The 20,922-nt window shown below is 38.7% G+C and overlaps 1 protein-coding gene across 4 annotated transcripts; it reads left to right on the top strand.

The window, feature by feature from the left end:
- The first annotated feature begins 2,296 nt into the window (after positions 1 to 2,296).
- zgc:114123 (uncharacterized protein LOC569174 homolog) lies at positions 2,297 to 15,512 on the top strand. 4 transcript variants are annotated; one of them, XM_053483120.1, is made up of 16 exons: positions 2,297 to 2,658; positions 4,177 to 4,208; positions 4,286 to 4,465; positions 5,195 to 5,320; positions 6,012 to 6,077; positions 6,190 to 6,354; positions 7,465 to 7,551; positions 8,665 to 8,803; positions 9,254 to 9,399; positions 9,488 to 9,536; positions 10,699 to 10,835; positions 10,923 to 11,027; positions 12,347 to 12,414; positions 12,506 to 12,533; positions 14,548 to 14,675; positions 14,943 to 15,512. In XM_053483120.1, the coding sequence occupies exons 1-16, from the start codon at positions 2,403 to 2,405 to the stop codon at positions 15,112 to 15,114; spliced, it is 1,884 nt and encodes a 627-aa protein (XP_053339095.1). In that variant the 5' UTR covers positions 2,297 to 2,402; the 3' UTR covers positions 15,115 to 15,512. The 4 variants fall into 4 exon arrangements, with proteins under 4 accessions (XP_053339095.1, XP_053339096.1, XP_053339094.1 ...); XM_053483121.1 differs by having other exon boundaries at positions 6,012 to 6,092; positions 9,284 to 9,399; XM_053483119.1 differs by having other exon boundaries at positions 6,012 to 6,092; positions 10,702 to 10,835.
- Positions 15,513 to 20,922: the final 5,410 nt, after the last annotated feature.

The following is a 20,922-nucleotide window of genomic DNA, read 5'->3' as shown; positions in this document are numbered from 1 at the left end:
CTCGACACGGCTAAGAGACCACTAAAGTCATTACTGTGAACACTCAGCGAGCGTCTGAGCCTTTAAAATCGACGGATAACTTGTGGGAATCAATCTGTGCGAACTGTACACACGTTCACTCACCAACACCATTCGCACATTACAGGAACTTGGCTGGGAGTCATTGCCACATCCCCTGTACGGTCCTGACCTCGCTCCAAGCTGTTTCCACATGTTCCACTAGTGAAACACTGGGATAAGTGCATTAGTATAGCAGAGGATTATATAGATTGGATTGGATTAGATTAAACTTTGTTACTGCACATGTACAGTCGTGGCCAAAAGTTTTAAGAATGACACAAATATTAGTTTTCACAAAGTTTGCTGCTAAACTGCTTTTAGATCTTTGTTTAAAATTTTTCTGTGATGTACTGAAATATAATTACAAGCACTTCATACGTTTCAAAGGCTTTTTATCTGAGAAAATGACTTTGCCCCAGTCCTCAGCAGTCCATTCAACATATTTTCTGCAGAAGATTAATCTGTCCCTGATGTTTTTTTTTTTGGAGAGATGTGGCTTCTTTGCTGCCCTTCTTGACACCAGGCCATTTTCCAAAAGTTTTCGCCTCACTGTGCGTGCAGATGCACTCACACCTGCCTGCTGCCATTCCTGAGCAAGCTATGCACTGGTGGCACTCCGATCCCGCAGCCGAATCCTCTTTAGGAGACGATACTGGCGCTTGATGGACTTTCATGGACGCCCTGAAGCCTTCTTAACAAGAATTGAACCTCTTTCCTTGAAGTCCTTGATGATCCTATAAATTGTTGATTTAGGTCTTAGTAGCCACAATATCCTTGCCTGTGAAGCCATTTTTATGCAACGCAATGATGATTGCACGCGTTTCTTTGCAGGTCACTATGGTTAACAATGGAAGAACAATGATTTCAAGCATCACCCTCCTTTTAACATGTCACGTCTGCCATTCTAACCCAATCAGCCTGAAATACTGATCTCCAGCCTTGTGCTCGTCAACATTTTCACCCGAGTTAACATGACGATTACTGAAATGATCTCAGCAGGTCCTTTAATGACAGCAAAGAAATGCAGTAGAAAGGTTTTTTGGGGATTAAGTTAATTTTGATGGCAAAGAAAGACTATGCACTTCATCTGATCACTCTTTATAACATTCTGGAGTACATGCAAATTGCTATTATAAAAACTTAAGCAGCAACTTTTCCAATTTCCAATATTTATGTATTTCTCAAAACTTTTGGCCACGACTGTAAGTACAAGGCAACCAAATCCACTTAGCATCAAACCAGAAGTGCATTTTTGCAGTGCAGAATAATTTACATACAAAAAAAACAGTATACAGTGAGAGAGGTAAATACAATAAGTGCAATAAAGAAGGTATTGTAAACCATGATAAATTATTTGCATATGTTAAGTGTATACAGAAACGGTTATATACAGAAAGGCTTATATAGACACTGAGTGTCATGAAGCAACATATTGTATACCATGGTTATGACATTGTGGTTGAAAACATTTTGATTCATACATTCACATTTATTTTATTAAACATTTTTTTATTAATAACTTTTAATTGTGTAAAGCTGCTTTGCGACAATGACAATTGGTATAAGCGCTATACAAATAAAATTGAATTAAATTAAATGTGTGTGCAACTTGTTGAGAATGAAATGAGAGAAGTCATGATATACAATATACATACAGTATTTGTGCGACAGTTATAAATAATGCAGTCCTGAGTGTTTAAGTTTATGTGCAGTTGTGAGTTGTGAGCAGCAGTTATGGGTAGTGTAAGTATATTTACAATGTCTGTATAGCAGTTTTTTATGAGTAGTGAAAAGAAAACATGGTTAAACAGAGTGAAGTAGAAAAATAGAGAACTAGTTCAAGTCCAACCATTTTCAGTTCAGTACACGGTGAAACAAAAGAACGCTCCTCCACGACCAAAGTGCTACATACAACATAATTTAACAAAACTAAGATACATAATTAGCTGACTAGCCGAGACAAAACTAATTACTACCACAAATTAGCAGAACTATCTGAGAACTGTCAAAAAGTGGAATGAACACTTTGCTGTTTTAATGGCACGCTACTGTAGGGAAACAATCAGTGTCTGGGTGATGTTACCAGTTCTCAGGGAATCCTTGTGCCTTTGACGAGCCTACCTGCTCCAACACACCTGAGTCACCTCGTTAACTAATTAAGAAGTCACATGATCAAACAAGTCCGCCAAGAGAGAAGCAGAAAGCTTCCTGATTGATCTTGTGATTAAGCCTGAGGAAGACTGGACTAGCCTGAATTTCAGGAGTTGTGATTAATCAAAAGTTTCTACACTGATCTAAGATAAGAATTATTGATTGTTGTCGTGGTTGATGAATCGAAGGCGATGGAGCAGGGTGTGTTTCCTCTAAGCCGCTGTCAGCTCTCTCTGAGGAACATCCTGTCTGTACACAACCAACCGGTGTGTGAGGAGCAGGCCTGGGCGCTGTGCTATCAGCTCTGCTCACTGCTGGAGAGGAACTTCAGTCTGGATGACGAGCAGAGTTACAGCTCCTGGAGGAGTTTCAGACTCCCCGGACCCGAGGGGATTTTTCTCTCTCAAGATGGAAACGTCTCTCTGAGAATAGAGCACGGCAGAGTGGGTAAGAGGTCCAGGGTCCTGGGAAAATACGTTTAAAAAAAAAAAAAAAAGTGTACAAGATGCATTTTAAAAAATCTATTTCTTTAATGTTATAGAAAAACAATAAACATACTCAAATATCTTTGAACTCTGGTGTGTACCCCATGGTTTCCGGGAGGAAACCAACGTGGAAGAACGTCCAAACTCCTCCATACACAACGAGTGGAGATCAGGTTTGAACCCCTGACCCTGGAGGTGCAGGGTAGCTGTAATGACCCCTAAGACAAATTCCCACCCGTTTTATATATTTAAAAGAGCACCTCAAATCAGTTATCCTTTTCTAGTTACATTTGATGCCGTGGAACGTTCCTGAATCAAGTTAGTTCCTGTTCTCACTTGTGCTCTAGCAGCTGTATGCTGCCATTCCCTTAGTATCGTAATGATTTTTTTGCATATATCTTTTTATGGTACTTCAGACATTACCATGATAGGCACCAAGGAACTTTATAGATTACCAGGGTATTATGGCATTTCACTGGGTACCATGGTACCACTATGGTGTATACCACGATACTTTTGTGCATACCACGATACTTATTGAGTACCACAGCGTCTGTAAAAGTTTGTACACACTGTATTATATTACAAGTAGATATGTTAGTACATACAACTGGAATGGCATAGTACAGGCAGTACCATATTGTTGTATATAATACTAGAGGTTACCCTCTAGTATACCTTTTAGGAGTGCGTTTATGGGAATTTTTGACCATTCTTCCAGCAGAGCATTTGTGAGGTCAGACAAACACATTTTGCAAGAGAAGGCGTGGGTCACAGTCTCCGCTCTAATTCATCCCAAAGGTGATCTATCGGGTTGAGGTCAGGACTTCCACGCCAAACTCACTCATACGCATTATGGACCTCGCTTCGTGCACTGGTGCACGGTCATGTTGGAACTGGTGTGGGATTGTGTTTCAGGAGTTGGTCTTGGAGGAGGGTGCCCTTACTTCTAGTGAAAGGAACTCTCAATGCTTCAGCATGCCAAGACATATTGGACAATTTCATTCTCCCAACTTGGTCAGTGTCTGACCTCGCAAATGCGCTTCTGGAAGAATGGTCAAAAATTCGCATAAACACACTTCTACACCTTGTGGAAAGCCTTCCCAGAAGAGATGAAGCTGTTAAAGCTGCAGAGGGGGTGGGGCCAACATCATATTAAACCCAATGGATTAAGAATTGGGTGTTCTTCAAGTTCATATGCATGTGAAGGCAGGTGAGCCAATACTTTTGCCAATATGGTGTATGTACCATGGTAGAACCATGTTGTGCATGTATTCTATCAGGAAATTAGTACCATGGCACCATCTATCATGATACAGGTACCATCAGACTAACATGGTGTCTATACCACGGTAAAATCTCTTATCAACAAAACCTGAATAAATAGAAATCTAGTGAAGCATATCGTATATCCTAAAGATACTCAAGCACTGTGATGATGTCACTCACCTGGCTTTCCCCTCTTCTTCTCTCCATGCAGAACACCAGTTTGTAATCGAGACAGAGGATCAGGTAAGCATCAGATGTCACCTCATGAATATCCCCCCCTACCTTACTGTGTGCACCTCAGTGTTGGTGTGTTTGTGCAGACGGTCGACTACGTGGGTCGTCTGATGTACTCGTGTCTGGACTGGGGTCTTGGTGCAGACGTAGAGCGAGAGCTGGACGAGACGCTGGAGCTGCTGGTGGATCAGATGACCAGGGTGGACATCAGACTGGGTGCCGAACGTTGCCTCCAGCCCATAGGGACCATCTCGGAGGTCCTGCAGGTGCAGATCATCACTTTTGTGTCCAACTGTGCTTTATTTTTAAGAGTTTGGTGATGGTTGAAAGCAGGTTAAATAGAACAGTGAAATTACGGTAATGTGATTTTTTTTCCTTTTTGACTTGACTAATATCCACTCCAGGGAAATGAATTCTCGATTCTGATTGATCAAAAATAATGCAGTTGAAAATGACAGGTTTATTTTGATGCACTCGCTTTAAAACATTATCGTTTCTTTAGTAACAGCTCACACAATCTGATTAAATGTAAGGTGCAATTTTATGTAACGTTGATGAAAGGAGTCTCCAGTCTGAGTGATTTATTGGTGATGTGACATGCTGCAGTTTTATGTTTTTGGTCATAACTTTGAACTAGCTGCTCTAATGTAAGTAAGAACATGAACTGATTTCTTTTATAGGCGTTAATTGGAACCATAAAACGTTCTGTTCTTGAATAAGCAGAAACTTTTTCCTTTTTTGTCATTTTTGTTAAATTGCTGTAGAATTAGAGGAATAAAACACTTGTGGTGGTTATGGTGCTTCCGCTTCATTGCACCACCGTGTCGCTGATGATTTTCCTCTAACAGCAGGACATGGAGTGTTTTATACCTTACACACAGTATATTGTTTCCTCACTCTTGATGTTTGTGGTTGTGTGTAGATTCTGTATGATCTGGTTGAGGAACACAGGAGTAACATTAACGTTTCATTAAACACACTTGATCTCCGGTCAGGTTTGTGAAGAGCGGCTTTATAACCCGAGTCAGGCGGCTCAGCATTACAGGAGTGTGTGCGCTACGCTTTACTCACACACCATCGAGCTGTGCAACTATCTACAGATTATCCAGCAAACCCAGGAGGTGAGAAACACACGGCTAACTGTTAGTTTAAAGCTTCAACGTGTTTCTGAAATAAACACAAGCTTTCGGAGTTGAGCGTTACGTTTTACCAGAGTTAGGATCCTGTACTAAATCCTAAATCTGATCACTTGTTTTTTTTTTTTTTTAGAATGAATGTTTGAACAAATTTTAGGCTTCTGTGTTTATCAATTAAACATGAAGTTGGCAAAGTTCTAATTTGGGCTGATTTACAGAATATCAGATGTGGTTTTAATTAATACACATGTTTTCCTTTCAAGTGAACCAGTATCCACATAAAAATACCTTTAAATTATTATTTTTTTTTAAATATTTGGCATGTAGCATGGAAGGAGTCTCCAGTTTTAGTGCCCTTTTTTGTGTAATAGTCATAGGTGAAGCTGTAACTGTTTAATTATATATAGATAGATATAGATATATATAGATATGTATGTGTGTGTGTGTATGTGTGTGTGTGTATGTATGTATATATATATATATATATATATATATTATATTATATTACAGATATTGACCTGTATAATATATATATATATATATATATATATATATATATATATATATATATATATATATATACAGAGAGAGAGAGTATAGTATTTAATAGAATAGAATATAAAGCTTCATCCTGTGTATTGAATTAACATCACAATTTCTTTTTTCCCCCAAACAGAGTTTGCAGAACCTGATCATGGAATCGGAGAACAGTCTGGTGCCGCCGGACATGACGGCTAACTGGGTGAAGAAAAATAAAGTGAAAAATCATGCTTTGTGACTTTATACTTTTTTTTTAATCAAGTCCCACTTGAGTATGATCTCTGCATGACTGCGCTGTAATCATTTCCATGCAGGAGTTCACCTGGAAGCACCTGATGGACGAGTTGAGCAGAGGCGTTGTCCTGCGTCCTCCGAGGGACAACCTGAACCCCAGCGTCCCTCTGTCGGTCGACACGTCTCCTTTTACCCAACTCCTGCAAGACATCCAGCTCAGACGCTACACGCTGCGCAAAGTCAAGGTCACGTTACAAGAAACAAAACCCTGATGAGCTGTAGTGATCTAAAAGGGCAGAGCACCGAAGTACACACGTTCATTTTGTAATGCATGTAATTTAAGGAACAAACTGTAATTAACAAATATTATTTGTTATTAGAGAGGACATGTTTCTGATACCCGGGCTTGGTACTAGCAAAAAAAAAAACAACAACGTTGGATCAGATATCTGAGAAAAAGTATCAGATATCGGATCCTGTAACGGATAAGATTATAATTGGATTTGGAAAAGGAAAAAAAAAGATTGTCCTAGATTTTACTTCCCCTGTTGTGACCTCATAAATACTAAGGCCACACCCAGGCTCAGTACTTAGCTCCGCCCAGTTCTGCTGTTCTCTAGCCGCCCTTTTTAAAAGGTACATTAGAAGTTTGAGATCCTGTGACCAGAACCTCATCTTAATCCCACATTCCAGACTTAAGGGTAGAGGTGACCGTGCTTTTTCGGTTATTGGTCCGCGTCTTTGGAATGACTTGCCAATTAATATACGAATGGCTCCTAGTTTACATATTTTTAAATCCCTTTTAAAAACCTATTTGTTTTCCCTGGCCTACTAGGTGCTACTGTGCCTATAAGTTTTGTTAGTTTTGTGTGTATCGTGTACTTTTAGCCTTGTTATGATGTGGACGTACAGCACTTTGGTCAGTCTCGTGGCTGTTTTAAATGTGCTATATAAATAAACTAAACCTACATTAAATAAGGCTAGGCTAGGGGGTTAGAGCCTAATGGCTAACCTCTTTATCTGTTCGGGGGAAGCTCATGCTTCTGAAGACACTAAAAGGGCGCGTTTGGGAAAGGAGTGAAACTGAATGAAAACTAAACATGCCAGAGTGCAGGATCGGAGTTGTATTTAAACTAGAACATTAACAAATATGTTTTACTTAAATTTTTCATCTTTATTTATTTATAAAAACGTTTCACTGTGAAGGCATGCAAGGGCTGATTTCTAAGTAGTTTTTTGTGATAGTTGTGGCTGCTGATTGTATTACACCTGCAATAATATGAAATGTGAACATGTTGTACAGTTAAGGTAACTATTTGTGAAATTATCTTGATTACTGTTGGTTTGGTTTGCAGGCGTTGGAGAACGGTGGTGGAGAGCAAAGAGCCGATCCTCACCAAGCGCTGCTGGATGTTATACGGTCGGGGCCTAAACTGCGGCCGGTCAGTGTCTCAATTCCTGGATATTTGATCATAATAACTTGCCATTTTATACGGAGTGCATAAAAGATGTGCAGCAGAACCACGGTATATGAATTTAATTTATTCCCAGAGTCAATTTCTCAAGGCAAAAGTTGGTATTGTAATAAGAAATAAGAATTTTCAAATGAGAAGTAATGTAAATGCAGATAATCTGTTCCAACTGCCCAGAAATATTACCAATATTACCAATTTCCAAAACTATAATAATTTGCGCATGTAATTAAAACATTTAGAAAATGTAAATTAAGTAAAAATATGAAATAAATGGACATTAAGCCACACTTAACCTAAATTTATGATTCCTCTTTAAAAACCAAACTGAAAGTGCTTCCCTTTTCTTCTTGCTACCGTCCTTGATAACATTCTCGCGACCCATGGTGCCATGCCTTCACTAAATCTTGCACAAAATGCAAAAATCCCATGAAAAAATAAACTCACTTCGCTTGTTTTTTACTGACGCAAACAGGTTTTGAATGGCTCCTGGACGTATGGGCAACTTGTCGTTCGGTTTGGTTCAAATGGCAATTCAAAATTAAGATTTTTAGGCAAAGATTTTTAAGGGAGAGCATTTGTATGCCGAGGTTCCACTGTAATTGGCAGTCTGTTTTGGGTTGTTGTTGTATGCTTATATTCTACAGTGCAAAAAATTACCTCTTGGCATGTAAAAATATTTTGAAACTAGTCAAATTAAACAACTATTTATTATGCTTATAAGAAACAAAATGTAAGACTTTTTTAAAGCATAAATTTCTTATTTTATTGGCAGATAATTTTGCTTCTTTTTATAAACAAATGCTTAAATATAGCGAAGCACTTTACACTAAAATAGGGGGAAAAAATAATCATAAATTTGATATGGATATTAACAGTATATGGTTAATCTTAAATTAAGAAACTGTAGATAATTTGAGATACTGTAGATGATTTTGAGATAATTTGACTAGATTTGAGATACTTTCACTTGCCAAGATGTCTTATTGTTTTTTCCCTCTCCAAGTTATCGCACTGAAATAAACTGAATCTGTGTTAGAAAATACTGGATTCCTTCTCCAGAAGTCTCTCCCTGTTGTTCAGGTCTCGGAGCGAAAACTTAAACCGAGAGTCCAGAACCTGAAACACGAGGTCAGTCTGCATGAGCTGCTGATGCAGGAGATCCGCTCCACTGACCCGGTGAAGCTCCTGTCCTCGTGTCAAAGGAGACGGCCATGCAAAGGTTCCGTTGTCTGTGTATTTCTGATTCCTAGAGCTCATAACTTAAAATTTTAAAAGCAAAACCCAACTTGGAATTTCTGGTAGGAAACTTGTTTACTCTTCTGTCCCACGGACAGAAAAGTGAACTCGATGGTGTTTAGTTTTAAGTCAATCAACATACAGTACGAGACCTTGACTGTTCGGGTAGCTATATGACGGTGATTAGATGCACTATTTTGTTTCCTAGCCCTGTGTTTCTTGATGATGTATGTTGGTTAGGTTTAAATGCAATGCATTATGGGTAGAACATGCAGAATCTTGCAGAATAAGTCTAAAACAGTCTTGTTGGAAATGTTATTCTGGTGTTCGATTAAGAAACGCTAAAAATTATCTTTTGGAGTCGGAACATGAACAAGACGTAGATTAAAGTAGGGGGGGAAAACAGGAATGATGTTTTTATTTTGATTTGTAGAAACAGTAACTAGGTCTCCAAATCTGTCAGGGGACAACGGCACGTCGCCTGTGAAATCCCTGACGTCGGTCTGTGAAGATTCAAATGAATACATGTCCTTTCTGAATGCAGTACACAACTCCAGCCAGGAGGGGGCATCATGTCGAGTAAGGCCCAGAGAGTGCTTTCTTTTTTTTTAAACAATATGTTCAGTATTACCATTAAGTAACACTGTAGCTTCTGTTTTTTAAATAGGAAATGTTGTGTAAAGATGGTTCGGCTCCACAAGAGGACAGTTATACAGGTAAAACACACACGGCTCATTTTGGCCTTAATTAGCTTCCGAGTTAACGTCTCATTTACTGTTTCAGCTAGCCGTACTATTAGATCTACAAAAGATGATGTATTGTTCATATATTTTCTCAAATATTTAGGATTTTTTTCAAAATCCAGAAGAAAAAAAAATCCGGTTTCTTGTGATTGGTTTAAAGTGGGCGTGGTTACTTTAAAATCGTAACCTAATGATGTCATAGGAAGGTAAATAAAAGTTCAGCAAGTATATAAATGTAAATAAAAAAGGAGTGAATAAAGAACGGTAACTGTACTTTTGGCATTGGTTTTAAACACAGTACTCAAGTTAATCATGAACACCGTCTGGAATAAATATTTCGTTGGGGTTTTACCCCCGTCCGTAACATTCTCATTTTATTAGCACTTGTCAGTGGATGAGATTTGTACATTAGGCAGCAAGTGAACAGACAGTTCTTGAAGTTGATGTGTTGGAAGCAGGAAAAATGGGCAAGCGTAAGGATTTGAGTGACGAGGGTCAAGTTGTGATATCCAGACAACTGGGTCAGGGCAACTCCAAAACGCCAGGTCCTTGGGGGATGTTCCGTGTATGCAGGGGTTGGGATCTATTAAAAGTGCTCCAAGGAAGAATGCCTCGGGGCCCCGGGGCAGCAAGGGCATGGTCATCCAAGTGCCCATGCTGGCCCGTGTCCACCACTGATGGGCAGGTTAGCATCAGTAGTAACACTTTTGAGAAAATCTGAAGGCTATCTGCCCTCGTCCCCAGAGCGTGGATGCCTACAATTGGCAGGGGAGAGATCGTATGCACCTCTTTCCCAGGGTGCACCATTTTAGCGCTCTTGGCTCCCTCCAAAGGATTTCTGGGATTTGTACTTTTGATCGCATGCACTTTTCTATTGCATCACTCCGGAGTCTACTAAAAAGTTTTGGCTGTTTGTAGGAAGTTTTAATTTCACCTCAAATTCAGGACAAACACCTCTCCAAAGGGGACAGAGCAAAATCGCTTCAGGATCCTCTTTAATTTATTCATCTTTTCATGAGAATGTACCGTGGGTTCATTTTAAAACTATTACACCCGTGACACCATGAGGTAAATAAAATTGAAATTGACTTGAGAAGCAGGAGTGTTGATCTCACAGTGGTTTGATGTTCTTCAGCAGGTTCATGTGTGAAGAATCTCAGTTTCTCTCCTGTCCTGTCCTCCACACCTCTGAGTCTTCCTGAAGAGTGCGGGCTCTACCGGGGGAAACGGCGTGCATGCTCCTTGCCCGGCAACCTGGAAGTCCGCCAGCCAGTAAGTGAGAAAAGTGTGTGTGTGCACGTGAGTGTTCTTGCGGTGTAAGACGGTTTAAAAGTTGATCTCGTCTTTGTTTCTAAAAAGGCACCGAAGAACAAAGTTTCTGTTCCTACAACGATTGCTGATGTCATCAAAACACATTACAGGAAGAAGGGGAAGGCGTCGGGTGAGCTGTACAGGAACTGGCGGGTGAGTCGGGGTTTTCGATTCAGGACGGACGTTCTGCGTTTAAGCTTCTTCTCTTTTACGGGAAAGATTAAAGTGAAACCGACTTTCTGTGGCTTTTCATATCGGCACTTGTTGTGTACTGCTAATAATAATTTATGCTAATTCTCACTGATTATACGGATTTGTAGTTTGATTTATGAACATGAAATAAAGTAAATATAAATAAAGTGTCCAGTATTTTGACATGTGAATCATTTTGAGATTTTGAAATCTAAACTAAAATAAGCTTTATGAATAAATTGCACAATGTCAGGAAGTTCTGAAATGCTGGAAGCTGATTTGGTCAGATTCATACATGAATACATATGAGGCCCTGTTTTTCCAGCGCATGGCTGCAAGAGATGGGAATTTTGCCTTTTTTTTCCCCCAACGAGTCAACTGACTTGATTTAGGGATACTGAAAGAGTCGACTTCTAAACTCTGTCTCACTCGAGCACAGGGAGAACATGCAGACTCCCTCATCGTTATAGTGCTTTATCCTGTATACATGGTCGCGAGAGATTTAAAGCCTAAACCACGTGGGGCATGGGGCGGGGTACACCCTGGATGGGATGCCAGTCCTTTGCAGCACACACACACGTATACATATATACACTATGGCGAATTTGGGAACGCCAATTAGCCTAATCTGGATGTCGTCCCACCACACATGGCGAGAACATGCAAACTTTATGCACACAGACCCCGAGATAGGAATCAAACCTGAACCCTTGCGGTGCGGGTGACGGTGCTAACCACTAAGCCACTGTACCGCCTCTATTCAAAGAAAGACTGAAATTTGGAAATGAACCCTTTTTTAATTTATTACTTCATAAATTGAATAAAGTAAAGTCTTTAAAAGTAAATGCAAGTTTATTGCTTTAAAATGCACTATGCAGTGACGAGTACATTCACAACAAGTCAGACATTTCCTTTGTGTAAATTCCGTACTGTTCCTTCATTGAAGGGGAAGCGTTGGGCTCGGTGTTGTCCTTCCAAAATCTGCATAAGGCTAAACTTTTCAGAAATGATCGACACAGAGCGATGCTAAATGCTAACACGGTGACGCCAAGTTTCCAACTCGGCTTAATTCGTTTAATCAAAGATCTCCTTAATGTTGAGATTTGAATTTTCTGCCAGTCTTCATTAGATGAATATTTATATATTTTTTTTTATTGCAAAATAATTGCCAGATATTTAGCTGATACTGTGCTGGCTAGCAAATCTCTGTAACTGTAAGCCATTAAAACATAATGACTGGGGTTTTCTCTCTCTCTCTCTCTCTCTCTCTCTCTCTACAGATTTGTTCATGCTGCGCAAAGAGAAGTTTGTTTTTCACCTGGCACAACTTCTGCTCTCTGTGCAGTAGGTATGGTTTTCCCTTCCTGTATCTGATTTTAGCAGCGTCGCATGAGGCAGTGTGAGGGAATTTAATGATCTCTGTTTTTATCTTTCCACAGGGTTGTGTGTCCTGAGTGCTGTTTAGAGGTAGGATGTTAGGCATTGGGGGGGACAGTTAAATAATTTGTCACTTATTAACCCAAATGTACTTAAATAGCCAAAACGTCTGGTGTATGAAGTTTGCTTCGTTAGTTTTGGAGGCTAATGTAGCCAGTGTAATGAAACACGTTAAACACGTTAGTACTAACTCGAGCCCTTGCTGTAACGGGTGATGCTGTGACCTCTCGCAGCCGGAGGTCTAGAGAGCTGATTGGCCGAGCTCTCTCACAGGGAGGGATGAGAGGTACTTGGTGCTCCCACATTGATCACGGCTCTACAGCCAATCAGAGGCATTTGTGAGCTCGCGCACGCGAAAGGAGCGAATAGTGCTGTCCTTCGAGTGTGGCAGTTTGAAAAGATGCGGTCGGCTGCCAGGTGGTTTAGAGGAAACACATGATGGTCTTCGGCCCTCCCGACTTGGTGGTAGTAGTAGTCTTAATGTGGGAGCCGCCTAGTGACGGGGAGGAATTGGACATGACTAAATTAGGGAGAAAATCGGAAAAATAAATCCAAAAATAAAAAATACTAACTCGTGGTGGTGGTGATTTATAATAATTATTATCAATGTGTTTTGCTTGCCTACTCTCAATAATCCTCGGCAGACGTGGAGGACATTTCGCACGCACAAAATAAAATGAACAGCGCATCCATGGGCGAACCTGAGAGAAATTCTTTTAGGTCGAGACTACTAAAGGTGACGTTTCCATGTTTTTAGATTTCCTTTCCAAACCCTGTTGTAAACCACGCTTTTAGGAATTTAGCCTCTAATTTAAAGAAACAAGGGAAGTGTTTGGTTTTATGCTAGCAAAGGTTAGCCCTTGAGCAAGAAAGGTTAGCTAGCCATAATCGGGAATAATTTGTGAGCTACATAAAGTACAGTATAAAGAGTTGTGAGGAGATAAAATGGTTTGAAAATGCTCACTACTGAATACTTCAGTGTTGAAAATGAACATCTTGGCAAACTAATCAATTCTGAATCTAGTCAAAGCCATCTACAATTTCTTAAAGTAAGATTTAATTACAAATCAAACGTGAGTAACTTATTTCTAGTTGAAGTTTTATGCGAAAAATGTATTGTTCTTTTGGATTAAGATTAAGAATTTATTTTAATACAACATTCTCTGGCAATAGAACAACAAACTGTTCACTTAAAATTTTAGTAACTTTTGACTAGAAATAAGCTTAATAGTCTTATGTTTGATTAGTTGTAAACTTATTTCAAGAAATTATGCATAGGTTTAGCTAGATTTCGGAATACCTCATTTGCTAAGAGGTCATTAAAATGCTGAATTCTAAATATCTGGGAAGTGAAATGTTGTAACTCTGAATTAAGTAGGAATTCCCAATTTGGCTTGTTTTGGCTTGTTGCTTTCTCCCTCATGTCTGGCATGGAAACTCTGCTCCCTATAAACATTCACAAAACCTCACCCGAGAGCTAGAGGCTGGAATCGTACACATGGAGCCATTTTGGATAACTGGTCTCCGCCCTCTGGTTTAGGCCCCGCCTCCCAAAGTTGTAAGTGAATGGTAATAAAGTTCCACTTTGAACTTCAATGTGTAAAAACAAGTCAAAAAGTATTTGTTTTTATTTTTATAGCTAGAAAAGGTTTCCAATTAGTTTGATTATTACTTGTCCTCCAAAATAAGTGTTAAGTTAAGCTGAAGTTAAACCTATACATGGACTATATACATAGACACTGCTGCACAGTGAAATTCTTTCCTCGCACATCCCAGCTTGAAGGAAGCTGGTGTCAGAGTGCCGGGGGAGCCGTGATACAGGGCCCATGGAGCTGTGGAAGCTGGGGCTTGAACCGTCAACCTTCTGATCAGTAACTCAGAAGCTCTCACTGCACCTGTCGCATCAGTCTAAAACCAAACCACCGATCCGCACCATGCCTGTACTGGCTGCTCGATTGCGTTGGCCTAAATGTATTCATTTTCTATTTCTTCATAATTTGCATGGACATCAATGTTGTTTTGTGTTTGTTTTCCCCAACAAAAGCTGCGTCTACCATTTAAATGGTGCATCAACCTCCCCATAAGCTTCTTCAAGAAGATTGTGCTGAGAAAAGAATCAGAGGAAAGTCAGAGGGACTTCTGGAACGAACGATGGACGTGGGATCCGTCCCGGTAAGTCAGTAATAAAACACACACTAAAGCACATTTTTATCTTTCATGTTTCCTGTTATTTATACACCTTGATTTAACCTTGATGAAAGAGATTATTTGAACTGAAATCTGATCAGTTTGTGTGTGTGTGTGTGCATATGTACCTGATGTTAAACCGATTACTCTGGGTTTATTAAAATCAATATGGAGCATTTCGTTGTCGGGTTTGCATTGTGTCTGCACCAGAGTGATGAATGAATGAATGAATGTAAATGTTGTGGTGTTCAGGATTCCTCTGGTTCTGACATCGTCCCATGTATCCGCTTCCGTCGCTCCTCACACTCTGGCTATGAGAGACTGGCATAATCAGGACATGTGTGTCGGATGTCAGGGGCTTCTTCTGGAGGCGTGCGACTCACCGGCGCCACCTTTCAGGATCAGAGCTCCTCAAGAGGTTTAATCAACGTCTGTCTTTCTCTTTGTGCTCCACCTTCAGCCTTTAATGTATGTACGATATTCCAAATGCAGGACGCTGCGTGATGTGTGTTAGCTGATGTTGTGTATTTATGGGGTATTTTTTTTTTTTTCTTTTTTTCCTCTTTCCACGTCCGACGTTGGCGCTTTTAAGCCCTCTTCCACACTGTTCCTTTAGCCACCTGTCACTGTGGAGGTGTGTGTGTGTGTTGCGTTTATTTATTTATCTATATTTATTTATTTATTTATTTATTTATTTTCTTGATGTTCTGGGCTGCTAAAGCACAGAGGCATTTAATATCACCAGTGTCCTCGCTGTACAGAATATTTAACATTTTTATACCATTTTTAATATCGTAATGGAAATAAATATAGATTTTTTTTTTCATATTTGATATTGTGTCTTGTTTGTTCTCTTGCTGAGGTTCTGTTCACACAAGCACAAAAATGATCAAATAAATAAGTTTTAACACACTACCTTAATCACAAATACTAATATTTTACTGGACGGCCTTTTGCTTTGATTACGGCCATGGCGCTGTCTCGATAAGCTTTTTCAACGTCACATCATTTATTTCTCTCCGAGATCTGATGATGAGAGAGTCGGATCGCTGTGTAAAGCCTCCATCCAGCACATCCCAAAGATTCCCACTGGGGTTAAGGTCTAAAAATTCAGGTTGTCCGCTGACTACAGTATGTATTGAACATCTACTCCAGATTTATTCCTCCTTTTACTGTTAGGATTCCTTCCACTCTTTTCTTCTATGAAGGCTTTCCACTGGATGTTGGAGCGTAGCTGTGGGGATTTAAGGGTTGGTGAGCTCAGGTGCTGATGTCGGAGTTTTAAGGAAGCTCCAGTTCATGGTAAAGTTGATGGAGTTCAGGCAGGGCTCTGTGCAGGACACTCGAGGTCTTCCTCTCCAAAACACACTTAATAACCCATGGAGCTGGTTTTGTGGATCTCGCAGGATTGTCACAGTGGATAAGTGTTTGGGCCTCTTAGTTCTATAGGAAACTGTAACATTGGAGTGAGAAGAGGCATTCTGTATAATTGTGTGCTTTTAACGTTGTGGCAGCATTTTGGAGAAGCAGCCCAAATGTAGATGGTCAGGTGTCCACATACTTTTAAGCATAGATTGTATCTATATTTAGTGCACTCTTAGAAAGGCATTCAATGTTTTTTAATTAATGTATTTTATTTTTATTTTAAAGAGTTCTTTGTATAGATAAGGGTTCCTAAACAGTTGTAACCTTTTCTAAAACATCTGGGTTCCTGGAAGGAACAACAATAAAAAATGTGTTTGAAAACCTTTTATTCTAAGTATCCTATGATTCTTGACCACATGTTTGGATAAATAAGGCGTTCAGAGCTTCATACATGGGTTCTACTCATAATCCTGTCAGACACACTTTTTAAAAGGGGCGTTCAAGTCAAACTGGGATTTTTAATTGTGCAGGATAACTGAATGTAATAAAACAGATAATGTAATGTATGAGAGTAAAAACACCCTTTATTACTCTATATAATCCCCTAAATCACTAATGCACTCATCCCAGTGTTTCACTAGTGCAATAACTCCCAACCGAGTTCCTGTAATGTGCAAGTGGTGTTGGTGAATGATCATGTGGACAGATGCGTCTCTTTCACGGAATGTTCATGGAAACGACTGAGCCATCTCAGCCGGGATCGTCATTCACGGACATACGGTTGCCTTTAAAACGTTTACACCGTTTAAATGTTTTACCGCGACTAAGAGTCTCATCACCGTACTGTGCTTGAAGTCTTCTGTAAATGTCAATCACTTTTACACCTTCATTCTTATGATCATGATTCTTCAAGTCCCAAAGTATTTGTTTGTTTACCTTCAATTCTTTCCTTAATCTTAAAAGGAAAATCATCGCTTTAGATAATTAAGAACCATGTTTTGCGAAAAGAAAGAGTTGGTTAGCCATAAATGCTGATCACAGCTGCTATGACAATTACAGTATATTTCCTTCACCATTACGTAGATCCATTACACATTATAGACGAGACTAATATGGTCATGTTAAAGTTTAGCACTGCAAAAGATTTTTTTGGAAGGTTTTAATCAGACACCTTGTTTCTATTCTACTTTCTATTATAAAAATTTCCTTTATAATAGTTTTCACAGAATGACCTCATTACCTCCACCACATTCTTACACGCGTGTAGACCGAAGGGGATTTTAAAACCATTTTAACACCTACGCGACAGCACTAGTAAAGCGCGGTTCCTCTGTCCTGTTCCAAATCCATTACCAAAATGACAATAAAAATTGTACCTTTAAAGACATTTTGTTATTTGTACTGGATATTTTAGATTGCTCGTAAACTATATCAAAATATACCAGATTATTTATTATCTGATGGGGTATTACAGTACAAATGTTGATGGAGAGATCTTTGTACTACTGTGCTGTTGAATTCTGGTTTCTGATTGGTCAGGTGTTAATTTTTCTATAACGGCTTTACAGTAGCATATTTATGTTAATGTGTTATTTTATTACATTTATCTGTAAGAAAAAAAATAGACACTGCTGAGATAAACAACTGATTACAGCTACTATGACATAAGTGAGAAACTTCAGGAACTGACTTGTCTCACACGTTATACACGTAACGGTACATTAATGTTGTGTAGATGTGGTGTCCTTTTAATAAATTGGTAAATTACTAAAAATCTGGAGGTGTTAGACGTAAATAATGAACTTCAGGATGGTAACAGTAACTTTTTTAAAGATATTGATGAAACCACCACCACATTTATGAAACCTTTATAAATTATTGTACGTCTCAACTCATAAAGGATTAACACCATTCAAACCAGTTTAAAAATTCCAACAGTATAAAATAATTATTATATATATATATATACACACACACACACACACACACACACACGGGCGGACTGGGACCAAAAAGTGGCCCTGGTCTTCCTGGCCCACAGCAGCCCACATCATAATACATTGGCTCATTAATGTAAAGATACATTTTGAACACTAGTTACTAGTATAAAAATATAACACAATACAGAAATCAATGCTATTTAAACATATTATTTGAACATATATTGGGTCATATTAGTAAAACAAAGGAACGAACATCAAGACAAACATCATATAAATCTATGAAGACAATATTTTAAAAAGAATGGCAATAAAACTGAACTGGTAAGCTGAAATAAAATCCGTAGCAGCAATAGCTCACGCTAGTAAACTAGTTACTTATTTGAATTATTATGGTAGTCAATATTAATTTGATATAATGCTGAGAAACATTATTTTTAAATGTTATTGACTATAATATTTACTAGCACAAGTTAATGCTGCTACTCATTTTATTCCAGCTTACCTGTTCAGTTTGATTGTGATTCTTTTCACTTGGCCGTGGCACTGCACATGTAGAAAGAATTGTTCCACTGGGATGAAACTGTGGCAGGTGGAGTTAGAGCACTAAATCATACTAACTTTACACTGATCTGAATAACTGTGAATGATGAATGCTTTTAAACACCCTTGTGACTCATTAAGAGACAATGCACAGAATATTTTCTAACAGCCTGTAAATGATAAATTTTTGCAGTATTGTCTTGCATCTTTTGAAATAAATAAATAAATAAACAATCACAATACTGCCAAAATGTCTCTGTCAAACTGTTTATAAGGGTCCTGGGTCTCTGTAAGACTGGCGCTACTGGTCACTAAAAAAAAAAACTGTCTTTATACGTAGTTTAATATGTTGTTTGACTTATTGTTCTTTCCTTTGTTTCTTTGTTTTATAAATATGACCCAATATACAGTCTGTTCAGTGATACTTTTTTATTTACGTTTTTGTATTGTGTTATATTTTTATACTAGTATGTGGTTTTAAAAATTAATTTCCACTTTAACGAGCCAATGTATTATTTCTGGGTAACTTTTAGCTCCACCTTTTTATTCATAGAAATTATTATTAATTTGCACAGAGAAATTTGCTGCATCAAGAAAAGATCGATATCTCTCCCTCCGTAAATTAAAAGTGAAGGGGTCGGTTCCGTCATTTTTTTATATGTTTGCGTACTGACTGGGTCGAGCCACTCCAGCGGGAAAACTCCTGCTGCTCCAGGTGGCCAGTCCGCCACTGTATGTATATATATTACATTAACTAATTCATTTCTGTAGTTTCATTAAAACTTTGCATTTTGGTTCTACTAATCATGACATAATTAGTATCTCACCCTGAGTTTAAAATAAAAAACATGGAAATTTGTGAAAGTAAAAGACAAATCACAAATACATCATTAAAAAGATAATTAATTAATAAAACAAAGTATAAACCTAAATCCTTGTCACTGGTCGGGGAGTTAGTGTGATTTCTTTCTTTCTTTTTTGCTTTATGGCTCTGTGGTCTATTTAACAATCCTACTGGTTTGGACTTGGCCATGTGCGAGCTCTTTCTTTTTCTTTTTTTTTCCCCCTTTCTTTCTTTCTCTTTTTTTCAAACTGGTAACGCTGATATGCAATACGAGAAAGAATCGACTCGTTTTGAACGACTCCAGAATCGATTCATGAAGAACAAAAGATTCAATGTGAATTTTAAATAAAAATGTGGCTACATTATATTAAATTTCACACACATTAATTTCTTATAAAATAAAAAGACACAAAGTGGGTTACTATTTCACTTTTTATTTCATTATTATTATTAATGTGAAAAGAAATGAACCCCATCCTGGCTGTGTATTTTCCATCTGCAAATTTTATGAGATCAGCTTGAGACTTTGCATTATTTTACAATGATTAATAATATTTTTGGATTTTCATTTAAGTCATAATGATTAATTTCTTGTTTTTATTATTGCATCAATTAATTTTTTTTTATTTCAAAATCAACACACTGTACTATGTAAAGAATGAAGGCGCAAAATTAGATTTTAGAGGTAATATCCCTAAGCAGGGGATCTTCATTCTCTCATCGTCTAACCCTAATCCTAACCCTGGGCTGCAGCCTATCCCAGGAGAATGAATCCATTGCAGAACACACACATATTTCCTCATTCATACCAATTAGCCTGATCTGCATGTCTTTGGACTGTCTAAGTAAACCCGAGGATCCTGAGGAAACCCACCAAACACAGGGAGAACATGTAAACTTTATGCACACAAACCCAAAGGTGAAAATCGAAGCCTGACCGTAGAGGTGCGAGGCGACAGTGCTAACCACTAACCACTGGTTTCCTCCATAAGGTAGGTTAATATTTTACTTATTAGGGCCCAAGCACTATAATGTGTGCAGGACTCCCTTGTTTTCTGGATTTTTCCCCCACCCTTTTGGACTTTTTGGGTGTCTTAACATGCTCAGAATCTCATGAAAATTGGCAGACAGGTTGAAATCTGCTGCCACTAGGATGTCTGAGAGTCACGTGGCCCAGGGCCCCCAGGGGCCCCCACATGAGATTTTGCTGAATAGCTCATGCACACTTTCACATAGGCATACGAATCTCGGTACACATTTAGAGCTCTGCTTGTCCTGGGGTTAACTCAACTGGAGGCCGATGGATTTTTATATACTGCTCCTAGGGAATTTATACGATCGTCACCAAACCGGGCCAATGTGATCTAAAGACACTGAGGATGCAAAATTGCGGAGGGATTTTTGATGTCTCAAACGAGTCAGCCGTGATAATGTCTTAAACTTACACCGAAAAATTATTAATAACTTGTGCTGTGTGGCATTATATTGAGTGACATTATATTCAGTGACACGTCCAGTGACATCACATTGAGGAACATCA

The sequence above is a fragment of the Clarias gariepinus genome, chromosome 22 (genome assembly GCF_024256425.1).
Source record: "Clarias gariepinus isolate MV-2021 ecotype Netherlands chromosome 22, CGAR_prim_01v2, whole genome shotgun sequence".
Taxonomy (NCBI): Eukaryota; Metazoa; Chordata; class Actinopteri; order Siluriformes; family Clariidae; genus Clarias; species Clarias gariepinus.
The sequence above is the reverse complement of the archived record's forward strand: the minus strand, read 5'-3'. Positions and strand labels throughout refer to the sequence as shown.